This window comes from Homarus americanus, unplaced genomic scaffold (genome assembly GCF_018991925.1).
Source record: "Homarus americanus isolate GMGI-L3 unplaced genomic scaffold, GMGI_Hamer_2.0 scaffold41027, whole genome shotgun sequence".
Classification (NCBI taxonomy): domain Eukaryota; kingdom Metazoa; phylum Arthropoda; class Malacostraca; order Decapoda; family Nephropidae; genus Homarus; species Homarus americanus.
This window is the reverse complement of record NW_024745073.1, coordinates 1,419,104-1,442,883: the sequence shown is the minus strand read 5'-3', so window position 1 is coordinate 1,442,883 and position 23,780 is coordinate 1,419,104. Positions and strand designations below refer to the sequence as shown.

Below are 23,780 nucleotides of genomic sequence, written 5' to 3'. Positions count from 1 at the left end.
TCACACTTTTCTGGACTTGCGGCTTCTTCAATCTTGAGTTGTGACCTCTTGTGGGGCGAGCGTCCGCCAGCTCCAAGTAAGGACACTCTGTAGTCCAATACTGATCATAAACAATGTTTTACAATTCAAGTTTTTTACCAGATGCTAAAGCTTTCTTACCAAGTTGGTTGATATTTTTTTAGGGGGATTAGCCCACCCAAGAACAGGTCACCGACTCAGATTGGAGCTTGGGGGGCAGTAAAAAAACACAAATAAATACAGAAATTAAACAAATAAAACAGATAAAATGTGAGAAAGGATATGTATGTTGTGTTGTACAAATAAGAGAAACAATTGAGACCCTGCAATTGTGTGTAAATGAGGAAGAAAGTCTGTCAGATCAGCAACCTGGGACTTGGTCAAAAATTTGTGATGGCATATAGAAGCAGGGTCTATCATTAGACAACACATTATGCTTCCAATACATGTATCTTCTTGGGAGGCAGTACCTCCCTCTTTGATAGCTGCTTACTACCTTCTACCTAGGTATACAACAAGAATAAATAAAAGTCGAGATTTCATGCACAATTGTTTTTATTACGATAAACCATACAGACAGTTACAGCAATGTCTGGAGATAGGAATAGAAGATGTTACTCTTATAAAATAGCAATTAAAAACACACTGAATCTATCATGTCTGTACAAAAGTTTGAACATGTTGAACATGTTCACATGTCCCTTGTTCTTTTGAAGAACTCATCTGGATTTGGATTGCACAGGCACTATCCCTTTCTAAACCATTTTTAATGTGAAATACAGTAAACGGAAACTACTTAGTACAGGTTATAATTTATTATTAAAAATTTGCATATATAAGTTTTGCATATAATTTTTAAAACTTTCCACACATGAAGCACAACTTCAAAATATTAACCCATGCCATCCTTGCTCAACATGTTCAAATATCTATATCTATGAATCACGGAAAAACTATAAGAGTAACCCCATGGATTTCACTTTGTCTACCTTAAATCTCTTTCAGGTAATAAGAAACACTCGGTTCATAATAATCGTAAAATATATTAATAAAAATAATATTCATAAATTCTTAGGAAATCAAGTAACATAAAAATCCTTTAATATATACTAAATAGATCATATATCTTTCAATCCATAGGGTATAACAGAAGCCTGGGAGGGGGTCTATGTACACCAGTAGAACAGCCGACACCATTAAGCATAGAATATATACATCACTTACAATACAGAGATGAAAATGGATAATACATCAATAAAACTCTTTTTTTAAGTCTTACAACTCTAAGACACAAAAATTATGTGGCAATTAGCAAAAGCTTTGTAAAAACTAAGACGTCATAAAATACTTTGTACTATGGCATAAAATATCAAATTACACTTTCTTGGTAATGAGGTCCTTGGTTAACTTCTTGGCAAATGGCATAAAAAATGTTCATTATTTGTATATGTGAGATGCCCCGGAAGGTGTCCTTTTCTATTGCATAGGCAATTATGTGATGATGTGTTGTAGAAACAATTGTGTTTAATACAAATGAAAGACAGGTAGTCCTTGAAATATACACAGTGCCACCACCCTAATCTTCAGTCCATTTTGCCATCAAGAATACAGGACTATTGTAGGTGAGGTAGAGTTTTCACTACATACCTACTAAGCATCAACTAACATTATATGTCCAATGTTCAGAAAAAATATTACAATATCTTCTTTTACGTGATATTCTTGGTTTATTTCTATGAATTACAATTACAGTGCTGTATCTAATAAAAATTATTCTGATTCTTAGACTAGGGTTGGCAAACTCTTCACAAGATACGTGTGCCCATGTCTTATTTACAAAACTGGGAGGAAAAAAAATCCTTAATCAACCAACATTACAGTCTAATACCAAATATACGAGAGATTTCTTTTTAATAAACATTTGTGCAATCCAAGGCCATTTTGTTTCACATTTTGATATTGATGAACATTAATTAATCAAATGTTCTTTTAAACAGAGATACTGAACAGTTCGTACATATAAATGGGGCGGGATATTATTATTTTTTCTAATCATTCGTCTTTTTTTTTTGACTGTATGGCAACATTAGCACCAGAAGTGAAGAGAGCCTTTCTGTATTTTTTTGGTGAAATATATTAATAAATTCTCTATATTCTCCATAAATGATACAATATCTAACTCTAAAAGTATTTAGAGATCACTTGTTTATAAAATCTATTTAAAGCACTCATTTGGTAGTGGACATGATCTCGCCCGTTACTGAAAGTTTTGTAAACATCATCCTAGGACATTAAAATACAGTATTAGTTTACATTATGTGCAACTTTACATCCATATATATGTAAAAAAACAACTGCATATACCCAGTATTTTATATATCCTAAAACAATGGTGAGTACTATTTCTATACAGTATATGAAATAATGTTTAATATGAATGGGCAATCAACTAAGCAGACTATAATGCATATTAAACATGTGTATTGAAAGACTGATCACATGGGGTTTCTGTTAACCCGTTTAGTCCAACTACCTGAACAGAATGAGCATTTTATAGCCTCTCAATATTCACTTATGTACTTTCTCATATTTCTAAGGTAATGATATGCAACTTAAAAGAAAAAAGGGAACAATGAAAAACATGATAAAAAAATAATCACAACACAACTCTCAATTGGTAATGCCGTGAAGAAAAAATGGCAGTGTTCTTTATAAAGTGAGGCCGTGGTCACTAGTGGACGGTCCAGCCACATTCACTGGCAGATGGTTTTGGCCACATCCAGAAGTGAGTAATCTAGGCTATACAGTATTCACCAGTGGACAGTTTTCAGCCATGTTCACCAGTGGACAGTTTCAGCCATGTTCACCAGTCGACAGATTTGACCATGTTCACAAATGGACAGTTTTGGCCATGTTCACCAGTGGAGGTCTGTTCCACATTCACAAGCAGAGGTTCAGGCCATTTTCACCAGTGGACATTCCTGGCCATGTTCACCGGTACAAATTGTGAACCACAGTCAGTCACCAGTGGACGGTTTGAGCCAAGTGCATCTTCAATGGTAGACAGTACAGGTCATGCCCACTAACATAATGTCAGGGATACTGCTTGCTCTTGGAAGATCAGTGCCTTATATTCCTGATAAAAATTGAAAAATGCAGCTGCTATTTTTGACATCTTGGCTCAGGTGATCAGTGAAAAGCCATAGTCATGTTTACCAGTCTAATTATATATGAGCAGCTGCTTCTTATTCATGAGATCAAACTTGGGGATATTGAACTGAACATTGCAAACTGCATACCATTCAAGCTTCCCCGCCCTAATAATAGTAGCCCAACACTTGATCTACACCTTCTATATGTCACTGCCAACAATTACTGTATTCATAAATGTTTTAAGCATCTCGGTTATCAAATATTAAGATTATGCTGTCTTGTTCCCAGTTACATGTACCGGCAGTAAAAAGAAGAGGAGTAACATGAAGAAATATGTTATACATGATCAAATCTCAACCAGCTACATTATGTTATTTCTTGATGAAATTAAAGTCTTTGTACCTAATATTCATACAACGTTTTCACTTTAACCAACATTTTCTTTGGTTACTGATTAATTTGGTTTAAAATAACAAAGATCATATCCAATGTACAGTACCGTACTGCAATTGTTACTCCTAAAATAAGCAAACTAAAACACAGTAGAATGCTGATGAATTCTTCACAAAGTTTTTCACTCTTCTTTCTCGGGACATTTAAAAAAGTTATCAACAGTGTCGTCAGTGGGCTTGTTAAGTCTTATACACACACCTGTACAGCCTCTTCCTTTATATCTCTACTGTCTCTCGGCAAGACCTACTAGAGATTTTCCCCAATGGCATGGTCCCAAGCTATCCATTTATTAACTATGTCATGGATAAAGATTATGGAAAAAAAAGTATAAAAATAATGCCATACATAAATTAAAAACACCAAATATGGCAAGTTATAATATTCAAGAATATGAGAAGAAATCTTATAATTTTTTTTATCTAAGGTTTCCAAACCTTTCATTCTTCATATGGTCAGCTCTTAACACCACCTACCACACCCCTCATTACTTCAAATCCCTGACATAGGAAATAATTGTCATACAGGTACTTCATAATTTAAAACCTTACTGTATTTTCTGATAATCCATAATGTAGTTACAATCATTAAGACTAACATTACTCACATATACGTTTTCTACAATGAATCTCCTGAACCCATCTAAATTATTATTCAATCTTTACATGTTTGGAAAATTATAGCTTTACTAATATAAAGTAATATAAAATATATGATCAGAAAAATCCAATTCCATTACCAGTACTATAACTGTACTGTTATCTGAAATATTACTTCATTACTTTCTGTGTAAAGAGGTTTAGGATGCTGGGTTGTGGTAATGGGATGTTGGAGCTGATTTTTTTCATACCAAGAATAAGATTTCCTTTGAGTCCAGTTAAAGATAATTGTCTTTTTTTTATCATTGCTCTTCATCACCTGACTGATATGTTGCCATAGGTTTATCATATCTATTCTTTCTCTTACTAAGCTTAAAAACAATCCTTATAGTTTCCTGGGTCTATTTAAGTCTACAAAGAACATTTGAAATTGATTCACTGCTGCAAGAAAAAATGCTACACAACTGTGAGGAGACCAGAGAGTGCTCCTTAAAAACACTCCAAAGAATTTGTTTTCATTAAAATGACATCATTATCTGACAATAATAAAAACAGAAAGCTTTGAATAAGTACATATGCATTACGATTTTGGCAGTTAACTCATCTTTTCCTCTGAGTGATTCGGCTCAAAACATAAAAAAAAAAAATTCAACTCAAAACCAAATGTTTGAGTCTTGTTCATATATATATATATATATATATATATATATATATATATATATATATATATATATATATATATATATATATATATATATATATATATATATATATATATATATATATATATATATATATATACATATATATATATATATAAACCAGAGAATTGGTTTATCATTAATTAGTTATATTGTCTAGCAGGGCCAGAATGCATGGTTAAAAGATTAAGATGACAGAGACCTGATACATGTAGTACAGTAGTACCACTAGCCCACTCACTTTAGCATACTGATGAAGCTCCAGATACACAGGCCTCATGCCTTTGTCTAAGAACTGACCTAAGCATCACAGGTACTGGGTATCAATTTTAATATGTGGCCATAGTTTCCCCACTGACAACTTTAATATACAGTATGCATAGAAGTTCCACACTAAACTGAACCCATGTGAGTACAGTACTTCCATAGTTCAGTGAAGGTGTATATGACTGTTGTTTATTAAGGCAGACTAGTAGCAGTACATCACTCTGATTACGTGTTATGGAGGAACAGTTAATATCAACTTAATTTTTTTTTTAATAACTCTTGAGCACTCTCCTGCCTTTAACCAGTCTATACAGTACTTATAGTTGCACAGACATGTGAGCATCGTAAGATTATCATGACTTTTGTTTGTACATTTCAAGTGCTTGCATTTCATGCTTATCAGACACTTTACACCTGAAAATAAAACATAAAAGTAATATTAACAGGACTTGGAAGTATGGGTGATTCTTTCTGCAGTCTTGAACATGAAGTATTGCTTGAATGGAATCTATTTAGTTTAACATGAAAACTGTACAAAAGTATTTTAGATACAAATAATTCTTAACGTTCATATCCGCTCATCACCTATAGCTTGCCTCATCCACACTTCACTCTGGCTAAAATACAATGACATACACGGAAAGACCCTTGCCTTAATTTTACAATACAATGTATGTAAGCTATTATAACATGTCATACTTTCTGTTGCATCAATTACATAAAGTAATTGTTGCAATTTTCATCTGGTATTCAAATAATAAGTGCTGGAGATTTGGAAGCCTTTCTATAACTAAAATGTTACAACCACTTTCATGGTCAACGGCCTTTTCTTTATTTCCACATACAGTATTCTCTTTACCTCTAAACAGGTGTCAATATTCACCAGACATTAAAGTGTGGTTGGAGTGAATCACTGTGTGATTCCACTTATTCTGTATCACAGCAGAGTTCATACACAAACAAACTGCCATCACACAAAACTTTTCCAGTTTCAGAAGCTCACAGTCAACTATGTGGCAGTGATGTATATGGATCTGAGCTCCTGGGGGTCTTAGTCCATGGTTCTGTAGTTTGTATTCACAGCTCTACAAGAAAATGCATTCTCTGATAATAGGAGATGATTTGTGGTGATCTACCACTGCCTATTATATTCAGAGTACTGTACTGGGATGAAGCTTGGAGGACCACCATCTGTAAACTCAATATTTGAGTTTTGTTGCACAGTACACACTTGATAAAAAGTTACAGCAGCACTTGAAGTACAGTGGTACTCGAGATTCATTATTTCCACTCACTTTTAAAGTGTTCTGAGGTTTTTACCACTCATTTTGTCCCTCAACAATCCTTGTGATACCCTCACTGAAGTATAATCAATCCATAAACAAGTACATCAAAATGTCATTTTCTTTTTAAGCTGCACAGCCCAGCACACCCATCAGGCCCAAGACTGTGAGATCCTTCACTCTCCAAAGCGACTGCAGGCCTTTTTCCATTTGCACTGTGTGCACCAAAGGTCACGCTGCTCCATGCCATATACTTTACGGCACTTACGACTTTCTCCATTCCTTTTTCCTCTGCCGGGTGAAGCTTTAGGGGAAGAACTTACTCTTATTTTACCACGTCCAGATCCCTGGAAAAAAACAACTATTTAGTACAGTATAATAATATCCAGAGGTAGAGTTACACGATCTTCAAGAAATACAATACTGTACCGTATATATTCACACAATATCCATTTGGCCATTACAAACCATAGAATATGTCATGGTGGTCAGTAAAACAGTACAGTAAGCCCTCAACATCAAGACACCTCATGTGTGAAGGCAAACCCTGAAACTTGTCAGTGGTAATGATCTTAGGCTGCAGTAAATTATTTTTCAATTTTTATTTTATTAATAAAAGTGTCCAAAATCTAATATTTTCAGAGATTTTTCACACAACTCACCAGATACGTAGAGCTGCGAGGCCATGAACTGGAGAGGGTTGCAGGAGGTCCTCCCAACTGCTGCCTGTATCTGGGATCTGTAAAAATGGAATGTTGTTTAGTAGTTCAGAAATAGTGTTGGAAAAAAAAATTTAGGTTCACCACTTGACAGTCAAACACAGATAGACAATAGTCTGAGCAAACAACATAATCAGATAAAACACTCACCTTCATGTGGTGGTCGAGCCATATCCATGTGGCTGAGTGTTGGTGGTGAAGACACATGGATGTACTGAGGTTGGGACTGTTGCACTGGCACAGCTGGGAATGCTACTCCCACTGCCTGTAATGTATTAGGTGTGGGTGTGGGTGGCGAGGTGATGAGCTTGAGGGTGGTGGGAGGGGCAGGAGGCATGACAGCAGCTGGTACAGAGGAGGTAACCAGAGGTTCACAGGGGTCAACCCAGGTGGCCACGTTAACCTCCACTTCGGTCCAGTAGAATTCCTCCTCGTGATCATCTTCATCATCACTATCACTGTCGCTGTGGTCACTGTTCACTTCCTCACGCCTGTGGCAAATATCATCACATTACCTTACATAATATGCAACTTAGATATAGCAAACTATCTAATGTACTGTATAGTAGACTGATAAGAAAAATTAAGAATCAATTAAGGCTGCTAAATTTTACCAGGTAGTTAGGGATATCCGGTAAGCATGTTTGAGTGTTTATACCAACTTATTGTCTTAATTTTTTACTGCCACTGTTTACACTGCCACTCATTATTTACCCAATCTTTGAGGTTTCTGCACCCCCTTGACTCACCACGCATGAGTAATGATAATAGTGTAGCCATATAAAAGGTGATAAGTATGACTTAACCACAACAATGGTAACAATAACCTAAAATGTGGTTAAATTACATGAAATGACAGTGGTGGCCTACGAAATAACAGTTATTTGTGGAATAACAAGTACCCCTGTACAGTACAGTACTTACCCAAGATGTGTGGAGCGTATGTGTCTCTCAATGGCATCGCAGGCAGAGGTCATCTCCTGGCAGCCATTCCAGGTGCATTTGAACATGGTGCGGGTTGAACTCTGCAAGAGAGAAGGCAACAATCAATATACATACAATACAGTACCTCTAACACATACACCACTGAATCTGAATCAATTTATAGTTGTGTGTTGACTAGCACAGAACCTGGGGCATATAGAATGGGAGTTTAAAACTACTTTAATCAATTACTATATATATATATATATATATATATATATATATATATATATATATATATATATATATATATATATATATATATATATATATATATATATATGCCAAAACATAAATAACCCAGCATTATGTACTTTAGTAGCAAGATATATTTTAAACATTTTCCTCCCTATCACGTGTCCAGTCTACTACATGTGTTATATTAAATCTGTTCCATGTATATGACGCCCCTACAGTAGTAATGCTATAGGGTGATTAATCTTTAGGTGAAATAATAAGCTTCAGGTGATTCAAAACTAAAACAAATTCCTTAAAAGGTATATCAAACAATCCATGGACCCTGAATAAAGAACAATAAATAAATAAACTCTTCTATAAAAGTCGTTTCTAGTTTAATGTTGAAAGTAATGCATAGTGAAAAGTACTCAACAACCATGGCAGCCGTAGTAAACATATTAAATATTGTAAATAAGACGTGTGTGATCTCGTGGTGGTGAAGGTGTGTGTGTACAGTACTTAAACAAACGGGTGCCGGAGATCAATATGCCTCGCCTCCCAACACACGTCGTGAGGGGCATAACAAGAATTAGCAGCAGCAGGTCGAGGTTAAACAAGAGAATAACCGACCAGTGTTAACAAGCGCGGCAGGCACTATAACATCAGGATAATCGTGCATTGTGTTTTAATTCTAGTTATTACAATCCTTTTCTTCCTTTATGTATAATAATGTGTAACAATGCAAGAATAAGAACGTCATATATGTTTGTATGTATGTAGTATATATCTTATGTATGTATGTATGTATGTCAGTATATGTATGTATGTATGCCAAATAACTAGTCGCATTACTTGTGTGTGTGTGAGTGCGTTCGTGCGTATGCGTGTGACGTATGTGTATAGTGCCACACAGTATGTACCATAGGGCCGATAAGGGGGGGGGCATCGGGGTAGATAGCCCTGGTGGTGGAGGTGCCCTGGGAGGACCATTGATCTACTTGGATGACTGCCAGTACTCCTCCTCCCCTCTTCTTCTTCCTCCTACTCTCCACCACCGCAAGGAATGATTCGCTTTCACTAGTGCCGAACCACCTTAATCGACCCATCCACCCCCACACAAACTACCTAACGCCTAAGTAATTCACTCTTTGTAGTAGTAGTAATAATAATAATAATCAGAAGAAACAAGGATATTGCTGACAATTTAGATACAAGACTCATACAATTTAGGCGATGGTATGTACACCAGACAAGCTACAATATAATAGTGATCACAGTTATAAACGTCTGACACCACTACAACAATACTTCCTCGAATATGTCAGCGTTGTTTGTGGCTGTGTGTGTGGTATCATCCAGTACATCTAGGCGTATCCTGTAAGTGACCCAATAACAGCTGGCGGTAAGGGGGAAAAATCATATTAAAAAGACTCCCCTCCCTCACCCCCCCCCCCAACCTTGCCATGGTTTTTCCCAATTCTCAACCCTAAGCACTAATAAAACTACCAGGTAATGAAATTCAAACAGCTGGCAATGCTACGCTACACCACCACTGGAACATGTTCAGGGATATTGAAGAGCCAGTACCCGCCATTACAGAACTGGCCGACCACCCGCCCAGTTAATAAGCTGCCAAGTGACCAATAGGATAAAGTCAGGAAACATAAAACGCGGTCAATACAGAACCATGCAATAATTTCTGAGCCAGGGAGGGAAAAGATACGTTCCCTGGTGGTAAACGAGAGTTGATACTTTAAAAAAAATGATAAATAATCCGGCTTTAAAACCAGTGCCAACTGAGTTAGTAGGTAAGCGAAGCACGGCAAATGACCAAACAAAACTATATTCACTCTGTCAGCCTCCCAACCCCCTATCCTACTTTCCCAATTTCTCCTTTCTCGTTCATCCTAATGTAGTTTATTCCTTGCCCTTCCTCGCCAAACAAACCCCAACCTACCGCAGGTCTTCCTCTTCCAAACATCCCTCACAAATGGAACCATAATAATGTATCAAGGTGTTTTATTTAGTTACGAGGACCGCACGATTTTTTGAAAACCTGGGATTTTAATTTTCACTTTGGTCAGGTACAGAGAATACAATTAGGTGATCGCGGCAACGTAATTATACTGTGTGCATAATTATTCAATCCATTAATATTTAACCACCAAGTACAGTATATGATAACACCCCCTTCGATAAATTTATGTATCCAGCCCAATAATCTGACCACTCCATTTAGGCTTAACTTAACCCACTGGCTAACGTGACGTTTTGAATATGAATGAACTTAAAGCGCCCGTGAAATTGTCCCACGACATGACCTCGTAACTCAAGGGTGACGCAGTACGAGCTACCATGAACAACGTCACTCACATACTACCGTTAGTCCCTCACTACCTGTCAAACCCACCAAAAACACATATTATAGTGAGAAGCGTGCGGAGTGTTTACTGAGGTGATGGTGTGCCGGCGAGGATGAATAGCCTCTGATGAACGCTCCCTCCACCACTGGCTCCTGGCTACCACCCTCCCCCCTCTTTATTCTCAATCGTCATTATATTTATCAAATGCTGGTGTTTGTTGAAGCTTCGTCCCCTTGCCAGGGTTAATTTAAAGATATTAATGGACATTCATGTTTTTCCAATTAAGACAAAAAGTTTTACCAATCATCATTATACCGACCTCTTTACAAAACAAGAAGCTTTGTTCTTTTGACACGATTAACATCATGTTTATTTAATTCGTATTTATTTCGTAATAAATGTGTGATTTTTACTGTACAGATTAACTTATCATTGAGTGTTTATGTTTCATTAAAAAAAATCTTAGGTATACTGTATAAATCGTTTCTGGTACATCGTTAAATATTCCTTGACTTCTGGTATGTTGACTTGTGAACTGTTGACGGTGACGCAGCTACTGTACTGTTTTATTTACCCGGCAAAAATATTGAGATGATGAGATACTGTCAAGGGTCTCTCTCCCCACCTAAATGTTATACAGTCAGACTATGAATATCCCATCAGTGGGTAATTCGGTGGCTGTCATAGGGACCACTTTCACTCTCGCACTTTCTCCCTCTCACTCTCCCTCTCTCTCTCTCACTCTCTCCTGACGCCAGGTTCGCTCCAAGCTAGAGGATGAACAAAGGAGGTGTCCCCGCGCATGTGCCGCCCGGGGGAGCGCCGCGCCCCTTCACACGCATGGGTTGCCAATTTCAGGGATGATGGAAAGGAGTGAATTTCGAGAAGCCCTTTAGAGAGATAAGAAAAAGGGCAGAAATAAGTAATCCTCAGCAATATCCACATATATATTCCGTAAACCCGATATAACAAATAAGAAACACTATCAAAATTCAAACTCTCCTTGCAACGCTTTGACTGTTACCAACGGGTTTTCGAAGCTAAAATAAAATCTATTTTCAGATCGGAATAAGACAGCATTTTCTAAATTCCTTCCTCGTTTTCTGAATTAAACAAGAGAAAATCCCAACTGGATGAAAACGGCAAGGCGCGCGTCCTACCTCCACAATGGGTCCAGTTTTAAAGGGGAAGTGATGGTGCGCCATGTAAACAAACACGCGACCGTCCCCCAGTGAAGGCTCCCCCCCCCCCTCCCCTTACCTACTGTTCTAATAATAATAGTTCATAATAAAAAAAAGAATAATAATAATAATAATATGCATTATTATAATAATAATAATAATAATAATAATAATAATAATAATAATAATGATAATAATAATAATATTATTATTATTATCCATTTGTTTCAGAGTAAATGATAGCGGAACAAATTCTAGTGAAAAATACTCAGGTAACACTAATGACACCCAGGTATCAGGTGTGCCTTGAGCAATACATTACCAATTACTGTACAATGTCGAGTATGTATGACGAACATTAATACCATTCTGAATGACAGGACTTACATGAATCAGAAGTTTTCTCGTGTAGACACACACACACCTGGTGTATATATTTATTATTATTAAGCATTCCTAGTACCAAAGTTGTTACCATACACATAAAATCCTTAACACATACTAGCTGAGGTACTAGCAGCCTCTACAAGCCAAGACTACTATTAAACTGTACAAAATACTCTTTCACACATCCTTGGCACAACCATCCAATGTTGTTCACGAGAGAACAGAAAATATTATCTTTCGAGTTTTTTAATGTAAAGCCCTGAATATTATTGGTAGGTGTTATGATACAGTGCTATATTGTGCACTAGTGTAAAGAGGTGCAGTGCTATAATGTTATGTAGACAGGAGCGTTACTGTGTGTCGAGTTAACGGCCACTAACCAAGACCTTGCTCTGGCGGCACTACGGTCCGGTAACACCACCTCGGCTTTAACGAATATATATTTTTGTGTAAGAAACATTTTACAGAAAAGAAGGGAAAAATTGACTAATGACTTCCCGACCTAATGTGAAAGAAAACGTCCACTCCTCACAGTCCCCAGATGTCACATTAACAAGATGATGTACTAGTAGAAGCGGTGTTTGCGGTGGTAATGCTGATATCGTTAAATTTACCTTAAACGTAGTTATTTAAGCCTCGTTAAATTCCTAGGATCTTAATTTTTGTTCAATGTAAATAATAAAGGGACTTACAGTGAATCGCAGTTCCTCCTATTTTTCTTAAGTCAAGTTTGAACTGCAATTACATAATATTCTGACCTTTGATACACTGTTGACTCTGATGTTCGGTCTGGTGATGATAAGCATTCAAGTTTGACAATATAATATTTATCGATACAAAAGTTATACTAAGGGCAAGGGTTTTGACCTCTTGATCTTCAGCTGTGACCATGACCTTTGAACTCAGACACTTAAATAAGGTGTTATGCACTTCCTCGTCTGTTTATATACACTCTTATGTTTCACAAGAAGTTCTGAACCAATGCCAAAGTTATGCTCCGGACAACAACAAAAAAATATATATCTAGCACACATAACACAGGACACAAAAATGGACCATGATCGTATTGAGACAGTCCCCAAGGCAGGAGTAACACCATGATTTGAAACACTTTTATTAATAGGGAAGATCAACAGCAGCACATTATATCAGTGGAAATAAGTCATCCGTTAAGGTTGACTGTCTGTCTTCCACTGCCTAAATAAGACTTCACGGTGATGGTATGTAAACAAGCAGAATACGAGTCATTTACTACATCTCCAAGACTTAGGATGATAATGAGTTTAGTTAATTACCAATGGTCCTACACTCATTATTATATGGTGCCTAAATCAACCCATTAATAATTAAAAAAATATAAAATCAGGTCTTTTCAACGTCCAATCAAGTGTGAATAACTTGATACCTTTTGTTTCCCATAGCCTTACCCCCCAGCAGTCTGGTTCTGGCAACACTTACAAAAAGGTTTAGTCATCCGTGTACTCGTATAGATTCAAGAGTAAAATGAATTAATCTTCGCGAATATCCAAAGTGGGTTGTTCCCGCCACCACGAGCATTCACCTGAAAAAATATAATCGGACGATGTTTGGTGAGTTACGAACACCATATTTAAGTGGAGGAAGTATTCTAAGGTAAAAATAGTGTACTTTACTGTTTAGTTTTCATTACTGTTAGCTACCTTGTGTGATATGGTAACAACATAGAAACATAGAAATAAAGGTATTGTATTAGGATGACATCCCGTAATAAGTTGTAACTAATCGCTATGACCTTGCCCCCTTGTCCTAATAGTCTCCAACCTACCCTAACCTATAAGCATTAGGGTACACAAACCATTCTAGTGGGGTTTATGGGTTCACCCATAATGGGGCCGCAGTCTTGTTGGTGTTCGGTACTAATTGCTTCAGAGCTGCAGCCACTATCCCTACAACCACTTATGTTATCGGGAACTTTGTACAGTATAAACAGAATATTAAACTTTCAAAGAGATTAATCACTGACGACTGGGAAAGACTGTGATAGGGCGTGTGGTGTACGGCAGTGAGGCTAGACAGGATAGAGAAGGCGTTAGGATTAGGTTAGGATTCCTTCTATTGCACTAGGTTATGGGAGACACGACTTACAGCCCGGACAAGTGTATGAGCGATGAGTGGGATATAATTTTAGTTTCCTTTAAAATTTATTAATATTAAGTGTTGGAGGATAATGGAAATATTAACGTACATATAAATATTGAAGAATTTACGTTACTGCAGCCAAGGTTTTGTCAATAAACTCAATGAAAGTTTACAGCCAGAGTACAGTAAATCAGTGAAAATACAGAACTAGAGAGAGAGTAACGTCTACAGGGGGGAAAGAAGTTACAGTTGTCCACGTAATCCAGCTACTAAAGTTAGAACTCCGAATGGGAGTTGAAATAGTGCCCCAAAAGCCTACTTAGCCGAATTTCCCCCGGCCCACTGGGAGAATTACGAGGAAGGCCGAGTACCGCACGCAGCTTGTTGTGGTGATGGTGGGTGGCGGCACAGGGATTTAAAACTATGGAGGGGGGGGAGGGAGGGGGGGAGGGAGGGGAGTACTGTAGCACACACAAAGGCCTGGTGCTACAACGCAGGTGCTGCCTGGGTGGAGAGCGCGCCAGGCCTGGGTGATGATGGTGCTGTGAGCTAGACTGCGTCGTCAGGTTCGCCCCGGCCGGCCCATAGTACAGTGGTGGGGTGGAGGCCCGGCACACCACATCTTCTGCCTCTCCGTCAGTCTGGCCACGGCGAGGTGCTCCTGGCGCAACACACTCTTGAGATTATTAAGCTACATGACCAGAAGCCGCCAGGGTACAAGACACGAAGCTATTCCAGGCACCGAACTTAGTTAATAATAATAATAATCATGCCAACAACAACACTTTTCTACCTCGATTCTTTAAAAAAGTTTCTACTTAAAACTTTTCCCTTCCATAAGACTCTGGCGTAATTCCTTAACTTTCCTTTCATTTCCGGGTGTGTGAGAAAGAGAGAGAGGAAAACTTTGTCATACGAGCTCCACTGTAGACAAAATTCCACAAACATCTTGTAGAAACTCAGGTGTAATGTAAACAAACCCGAAGGGGGCGGACGGACACACACACACACATTCCCCTCAGCCTGCCAAGAGGACGGCATCTTGGGAATGGTAATATGTTTGTGAAGACGAGATGGGGTCCACCTCATCAATCCAGATAAATTCCACTCAAACGTCGATTTTTTTTTTTCGGGATCATTTTATATCTGGTTAACGTGTGGTGACGGTGATGATATCGGTAGTAGTAACAATATAAGAAGTTGGAGGCCATAAAAAGTAGTAGTAGGAGTAGCGGCGGTGTTGGTAATGGTGTTTGAGGAAGGAAACCTTACAGACGGAGGAGAGATGAGCCACAAAAGAAGAAGAAACGGCACCACAACAACACAACTGAGTTACTACCTATCTACCTACCTTTCATCCCCTCAACACCTATATTGATCCTGGCGGGGGGGGAGAGGTTACAGGTGTGTGAGAGAGAGAGAGAGAGAGAGAGAGAGAGAGAGAGAGAGAGAGAGAGAGACTTGCAATGGGTAAATAGGCAAGGGAAATGGCGGCAGCACCAATGGGTTACTATATGAAAATTGGAAGGACAGTTTCATTAATAATAATAATAATAATAATAATATCAGGTCAATTGTGTTCTTCAGGGTACAGTGTTGGTGCCTATGCTATTTCTCCCTATCATCACATAGGGAATGCCGACAATAACAGCCTATAGATTCGGTCGGATTATCACCTCAGGGGTAGGCTTAATCGTGGGACCAGGTGGGTGAGGAAGAGGGCCAGGTGGGTGAGGAAGAGAGCCAGGTAGGTGAGGAAGAGGGCCAGGTGGGGGTGAGGATGAGGGCCAGGTAGGTGAGAATGAGGGCCAGGTGGGGGGTGATGAAGAGGGCCTGGTGGGTGGTGAGAAAGAAAACCCACCTGAAACGATACACCAGGTAAACACGTCAAGTACAGGTATTGGTGAATTACGGAGAAGCGGTGTAAAAGGTTGCATGTTGTCAGCTTGGTGTGTTATGGGGGCGAATGAGAGGACGTTGTTGTGAAGGTTGCCAATGGTGGTGGATAGGGGTAGTGATTATGTGAGTTTGTGATGGTAGGTTGTAATGTTGATGGTGATGATGATGGTGGATAGTAGCAGTGATGACAGAAGCTCCAGGGGTGTGGGTGGCAAGTGGTGGTAGTGGTGAATAGTGGTGGTGGTGGTGTATGGTGGTAGGTAGTGGTGGTGAAGGGTGGGGGTAGTGGAGGTTGCATGGTAATGGTGGGGTAGTGGTAGCATCAAGGGAAACTGTAGGGGTAAGTAGGTAGTAGGTTAGTTGTGGTAGGATGATGGTGGTGCAGCAGGAGAGTTGTGGCGGCAGGGTAGTATCGGCAGGACAGTATTACAAGATGAGAGATGCCAACCAGCCCGGCAGGACCCACACGTGCAGGAGGGTGCGGGGGTCGGCGAAGCGTCCTTGACAACAGTGCCGGGCTGTGTGGCGTGGTGCTAACGTCTAACCACACCCACACCACACGTCCTACTTACACCCATCAACCACACACTAATGAAATTATTATAATATAACCAACTTATCTAGAGAATGTAGTGTGTGTGTCTGTGAAAAATCTATTGTTATCAGGAGGTTCACCAGAGCATCGTACCAAACAAGCTGGGACTGCGCAGTGGTTCGTGCGCAGGCAGGTATACGTGAATGTAAACAAAGAGTTACGTCATCAGCTGCGTCACCAGTGTAAACGCTACATCTCCAATGACACACTAAGTCAACCTGCTGTTAACTTCAACAACTAAATTCAGTGACGAAACTCTTGTAACATTTGATTAAAATTTTGAACCTTTTAGACCAAAATTATCTGAGGATCATTTCATAAAGGGGTTGTTATGGGGGAGGGGTACGAGAGAGAGAGATTGTGGAACGAACAGGGAGTCAATTTTGTAAACACCGTCAACTGTTATGGAAGGTTTGCAGAATTTTTTTATTTATTTTATAACCTTTCACTGTTGCCCTTCCTCCTCCGCATCTCGTTAACAACTTACATTGTTATTATCTGGGTCATACCTCAATTCATTCTACACACACGCTGGCATTCATTTCTCACCGCCCATTCATACTGTTTTCAGAAACAGTAAAAAAACAACTTAGATATAATTAATTAATTATTGTTTTATCCAGATACAATAAGAGTGAAGGTATTTCTTGTTATTTATTCATTAAGTACACAGGTATGGTCTTAGCTTAGCCTGTTTATGAAAACCCAATAACTATAAAAACCCAAGACCCTATTTATACTCATCTATAGAACAAACCTTACGAATTCAGTTCACATTAAGTCACAAGTACAGAAAAAAATGGGTTAATTACTCTGAGTAGTGAAGCAATAAGCACAGGCCTATCTTCCTTTGATAGCTCTTAGTGTTGTTCATTGGTGTTCTCAGGCGGAGGAGAATTTCTGTGGTTGCGAGGCTTCTTAATCTCTGGGTTTGTTTCCGGTATCGGCGACAACCAGCCCTAGTATATAAAGATCCTTGCGCGCACGCACACACACACCAGTTGCCACAGAAATTTTACTTACCATCGTATTATTACACAAAACGCTCTAAAACTCCAGTCTTTTATGATACCACCTTCAGTGTCAAGACTAGACTGAATTATTCAGAATAGGCAAACTGTACTCCAAGCTTTGTCAATAAATTTGTTAAACGAAATTAAAAAAAAATATGATAATTCACACACCAGGAAATTATCTACCCGCCGAAAAAAGAATTAGTTATTTATGGAATAGAGCCAATGTGACTCAAGTAAGATAGAAAAGCTTGGCTGGGGTCCGCCTGAGGTACGAATTATCACCATCCCTCCCTCCCACCAAGCAGCTCTCCCACCCACCCTACCTCCCCCTACACAATCTCATCCTCTTATAGTCAAGTTGTACAGGATCTGCCACCACCATCACCAACCACCTCCTTCTCGCCCTCCTCCTCCTTCTTAGTCGTCGTCTTCTTCTTCCACGCTCTCCAAAAAAATAATAGCAAACTTAACCTCACTGGAGACAAAATTGACGTATGTACATTACCTCAAAAAGTATATATTTTTTCTGGTGTCAAGGAAAAGTTTTAGTGTAATTCTGATGTTATTTTCCCATGTTATATTTGTGGTTTAGTCTAAGTCAGCCACTTGTGTGAATTCTTGTTTTCATTTACAAGCGATATCCATTTTGAGAATCTATACACGGAATTCTATCAGGTCCTTTAACCGTTGATTTTAAATTGCGCATATGTGGCTCCGGACACACACACACACACACACACCATCTTTTTTGTTATTAAATTCCACACATAAGTCACGATAAATAATGAGTAATGACAGAGGTGCGATTATGCTTTTACAACACCCTGTGGAGTCATCAAGGCTGGCTGGTTGGGCTAGGCTGGCGGGCTCCAACACATGACTTCACCTTGAACTTCACACCACCACCAGACGACGACGCTGCACAAAGAGATTATAATGTACAGGTATTATACGACTTTTGTTTGATCGTGTCGTGTGGTCATTGTGGAGGAATTTCTCAGTACTAGGACGAAGCACTTATAAGACAGTTAAAAATAGAACAATAGAAGGGTAGAAAACGGTATAAATAAAAGAAAAGAAAATAATAAAAATAAGACCAGACCAGGAAAAAATTATATAATAAAAAACAGCAATATCTATACAAGACAAATTGCTAAAATAATCCAAATTAAAAAAAACGCAATAAAGTTAGCAAAGTAAACATAAAACTAGGTAGAGTTTAATTCATCCTACACACCGGCAGCCTTAGAGAGCCTTGAGCCCAGCGCACTCACACTCACTAGGTGTCGCCTAGTGAATTTTTACTCTTTAACAATACCCGCTCGCCAAAATTAACTCCCCCTTTGCCTAGCTATAAAAAGTTGCTATAAATAATGGTCTCTCCAACACACACTCCTGGGCCATCTGAAATCTAAGAAAAGAAATTCGCGTTGTTTACCTCCCAGAGTTGTTAAAGACACTGCTGGGAGGAGGGAGGAGGGGGATGAGTCATGGGTGTCCCGCGCAAAAGATGTTAAGTGTGTGGGTTTAAAAGAAAAAGTTTGCAGTGAGTGTTTGTCGCCTCCAAGATAACACACCATCAACACCTGCCAGTATACTTATATAATGTATAAATATATATTTTTCTTCATATATCTAATGGCAAATGAAAGGTTACTACTACTACTAATATAATAACAACAATAATAATAATAATAATGATGAATATAATAACCACGTTGATATGTTGCGAATAAAACTAATAATATTCACCATCATAAAAGCCTAACTGTCAAATAATAATCAAAATACATCCAGCCATTCAATATATTTTTGTGTTTGTCAGTAAACTAAATTAATAAAATACATAAATAAAGTTAATAAAATAACAAATAATTATAACTCCCCCCAACACGACCAGCAGCTGACCAGAGTATAAATAAACAAACAGTGGAGCTTGTGGTGGTGTTGACGGCATGTGTGGGGGGAGTATAGAGTGGGGGAGAATAGGGATGGCGTGGGGAGGACTGGATGATGTGGGTGCAGAGAGTAGGGAGGGGTTCGAGTTTGACGGTACACAGTTACACCCCTCCAAATACGACCTTGGAAGAAGCCGGCCGGCAAGTGAGGATTGGTGGGAGGGAGGGGGGATATAGCACCCTCCTGCCCCCCTCCTTCGCTCTGCCAATCCAGCAACGTCCCCCACCACCAACACTATTTAGTTAAGTGAGTAACTGAGTGTACCAAGCTAAACAGACAAGCTGAGATGAATTAAAAACACACATGGATAATATGTACCTGAGTGTAAGTCGAACATACACCCACACATCACCACCCACACCCGTCCATCCTTCCTTCCGCCCACACTAACACCAACACCACCATCTCGCTGCCCTCACCACCCTTCCCACACACACACACACACACTCCCCTATCCAAAGTAAGGCCGCGCACGTCCAAGGCTTCTCCTCCAAGCACTGTACCACTCCGCGGAAGTGAACGAGCCGGAACTACCTCCATGACGAAGTGTTGTAGTACCTTGATAATGATTTTACTTCATGTTATTAAAATTCATTTACTTTATCTTTGCTTTCATTCTTATTCTTATTATTTTATTGTTATTATTATCACGATCTTTATTATTAAACCACCACATTCCGCCATAAACACTGACCTGACCTAAGACTATTACATACATTGATATATACATATATACATAGATAAATGCATACATCAACACATACATACATAAATACATACATCAACAAAGAGTAACAGAGACTTAATCGATGACAAAGGTTCCGGCTTTACGGAGAACGAGGCGGCTTATCGCAGTGGGTCAACAGGGAGGCAAACATCATCTTTGCACACGCGCACACACACACGGTTGGGTTGGGTTGGGTTGGGTTGGGTTGGGCTGGGCTGGGCAGGGCTGGGTTACCTTACGTTCAATTGAATGAAACTTAAGTGTCACCTCACACACACACACACACTGCGACCCACCCCTACCCCTGACTCTCACTACCACACCCAATACCCCTCCCTCCTCCTCCCCCTCCCACCCTCGTAAGCATAAGCGCCTCACCTACCCTCAACCCCCTAAGCATGTAGCAAACTCTCTTCCCTCCCCCCCTCTTATCGGTACGTACCCATCCCTCTCAGTGGCATCTCCCCCTCCCTCTCTCTCTCCCCTCCTCCGCTGCGCAGTTGTTGTGGTGTAAGCTTGTGTTTACGTTATGGAAGCGGATGTGCATATCTTTAATCTAGTACGACTCTTGAGAGGTTGTGTCCCGGGGGTATGATCATGGCCAGCCTACAGCCAAAATTTTAGAGGGAAAAAATAAAAGGGAAGTTAATTGTGTTTTCTTGTGGGTTAAGTGAGAAAAAATGATGCACAGATCCTCACACGGACACACAGATTCACACACATAAACATACACAGAACACACACAAACACACACTATGCCACGTCCAAACAACATTGTGTTTATGTGTGGTAGTGTGACCTTGGGCATACGAGTGTTCCTGACTGGCTAGCCTATAGGACCAGTGTGTGTGTGTGTGTGTGTGTGTCCTGACACACACACACACAGAGTGATTAGGACACAGGGTGAGTCAGTTAGAATGCGTATAAGAACTGGGTTAAGTCGTTTTCAGGTGGTCTCCGTTCATGGCCAAGTAGAAGGACCAAGTTACTCAAGGTCATGCCGACACGTGAGGGATTAACTTTTTTAACCAAACCAAATCTAACATAACCTAACCTAAGTCATTTAACACACATATAATATATTTAAAGAAGCTCTGGCAGGTACAGTCTGCCTTACACCTTTACTTGGCCAAGTTGGTAAACAAACTAGCACGTGTATACCCCCGTCCATCATCCTCCCTCCCCGCCTTAAAAAAATAGTCACGGGGCCACACAAATACCTATCCCCCTTACTCTACCCTTTCCTCCCCCCTAGGCGGTTCCTTTCTCTCCCTTCCCCCTTACACAACTTCTCTATCCCCCTCCTTCACTAGACCTCCTACCTCCCCCCCCCCCAATTCGAGGCATTTTTTGTGTTGTTGTTGTTGTTGGTGGAGATTAGATTGGAGCCAAACAACATCAGAGGATATTAGATCTGTGGCTGCTCGTGTGTGTGTGTGATGCCAAAAACCTTGTGCAGACGCAGCTCAAATGTTCGATTGTGTTGCTTAATAAAACACACACACACACATAAAACACACACACACAACAGAAGAATACACAACAAAAGGCAAGCTACTCTCAGCAGCGCACACACACACAAGCAGGGCGCCGGGCCCTTTAAACCGAGTGTGCCAATAATTCAAGCAGCCACAACAAGAAGGGGGGAGGGGGTAGTGAGGGAAGATGGAAGAGGGCAGCAAGGAGGGAAGGGTAGCAGAGGGAAGGAAGTAGCAAAGGGGGCAGGGAAGGGGGCAGCAGTGGGGGGGGAGGGTCGTGCCTAAGAGTGGATGACCCCCTTAGCGAGTATGTAGGTCATATCATACTAGCTACACGGGGGTGGGGGGCGGAGGGGTGGGGGTGGAGGGCAGGGGGAGAGGGGTCGGAGCATAGCCGTCGTCACTCCCTCCCCTCACTTCTTCCTCTTCCCCCCCTATTCACCTCCTCCCCTGACGCTGTACCTATCTACCTATCTATCCTCCCCATACGTTGAATGGAATTGAATTTGAATTGAAAGTTTATTTAGCCAGAAAAACACAGATACAGAGTGGATAATATTAACATGGCTGAGCCAGTTGAGAACCTGAGCTGCACCTGATATATACTACTGTGTACATTTATCTCAAGGAAGTATTATGTAATATTTAGTATCATCTGGAATAGTACAATAGCATGGCGGTAATAAGTACATCTCATAATGTTACCACGTAATATCAATCTATCCATCTATCTATCTATCCCCTTACATACCATTACGGAAGTACTTACCTACTTTCCCTATCATCCTACATGGCATTACGGAAGTACTTACCTATCAGCTTTAAGATATTGAGCGTGGGAAAGTAGTTAAGTAACACTGACCTTCGTGTACGTGTTTAACCCACATTATTGATCCACAGGTGTGTGTGTGTGTGTGTGTGTGGATTACCTGTAGATTAATTACCCCTAAGTCTAATCTATCCTAACCTAACGCTAACCTGACCCACAGGTAGCGTTAGGGTGGTTAATCTTCATGTGATCCCCAGTACCTGTTCAATCATCCCTCAATTACTTCCTCCGTCCCCCAATCACCTCCCTTCTCCCTCAATCACCTCCCTTCTCCCTCAATCACCTCCCTTCTCCCTCAATCACCTCCCTTCTCCCAGTCCTCTTCCCCCTACATTACGCCATCACTCCCTCAGGATCGCCGCCCGAGTTACCATACATCGTCATATATAACAACTTCTCCCCCCCCGCCGCCCACACAAATATAAACAACAATATCAACAACACCGTCAACCTTCTGAACGAACCATAAAGAAAATCACTACGGAAAACGAAAATAAACGAAACTGTTCAAGAAATTATTAAACAGCTACTAAAATAAAGACGCGATTATGATGTCAGTTTACGGATTTTTTTTTCGACAATGAGAAAATAGTTACTCTTAAATAGATGCCTTAATTTACACTAATAACACCAAAAAATAAATACAAATAGAGTGTTTTATTTACAGTACATTTGTTTGTGGTAATAGTATGCATAAAACAAAAACAAATTCAGGATAAAAAAGGTTAGTTAGTTAATAAAAGGGCATTGGGTTCGCACACATTAACATGCGAGGAACTGGGCGACCTCTGGCAAACTCTCCACACTGTTGCCATTATGACAGTCTCCTCATTTAACTTCCAACGAGATGTAATCGGATATTTCTTCAGTAAAATGA

General features: G+C 39.7%; 1 protein-coding gene across 1 annotated transcript in view; it reads right to left on the bottom strand.

Moving 5' to 3' along the window:
• Window positions 1-555: 555 nt before the first annotated feature.
• LOC121878369 (zinc finger protein 704-like) overlaps window positions 556-23,780 on the bottom strand; it is a 144,785-nt gene continuing 121,560 nt past the window's right edge. The window contains exons 5-8 of the mRNA XM_042384572.1: window positions 8,115-8,215; window positions 7,341-7,681; window positions 7,134-7,210; window positions 556-6,818 (exon numbers count right to left, since the gene is read on the bottom strand). Coding sequence (XP_042240506.1) covers window positions 6,648-6,818; window positions 7,134-7,210; window positions 7,341-7,681; window positions 8,115-8,215 — 690 coding nt within the window. The 3' untranslated portion in view covers window positions 556-6,647. The remainder of the gene's footprint in view (window positions 6,819-7,133; window positions 7,211-7,340; window positions 7,682-8,114; window positions 8,216-23,780) is intronic.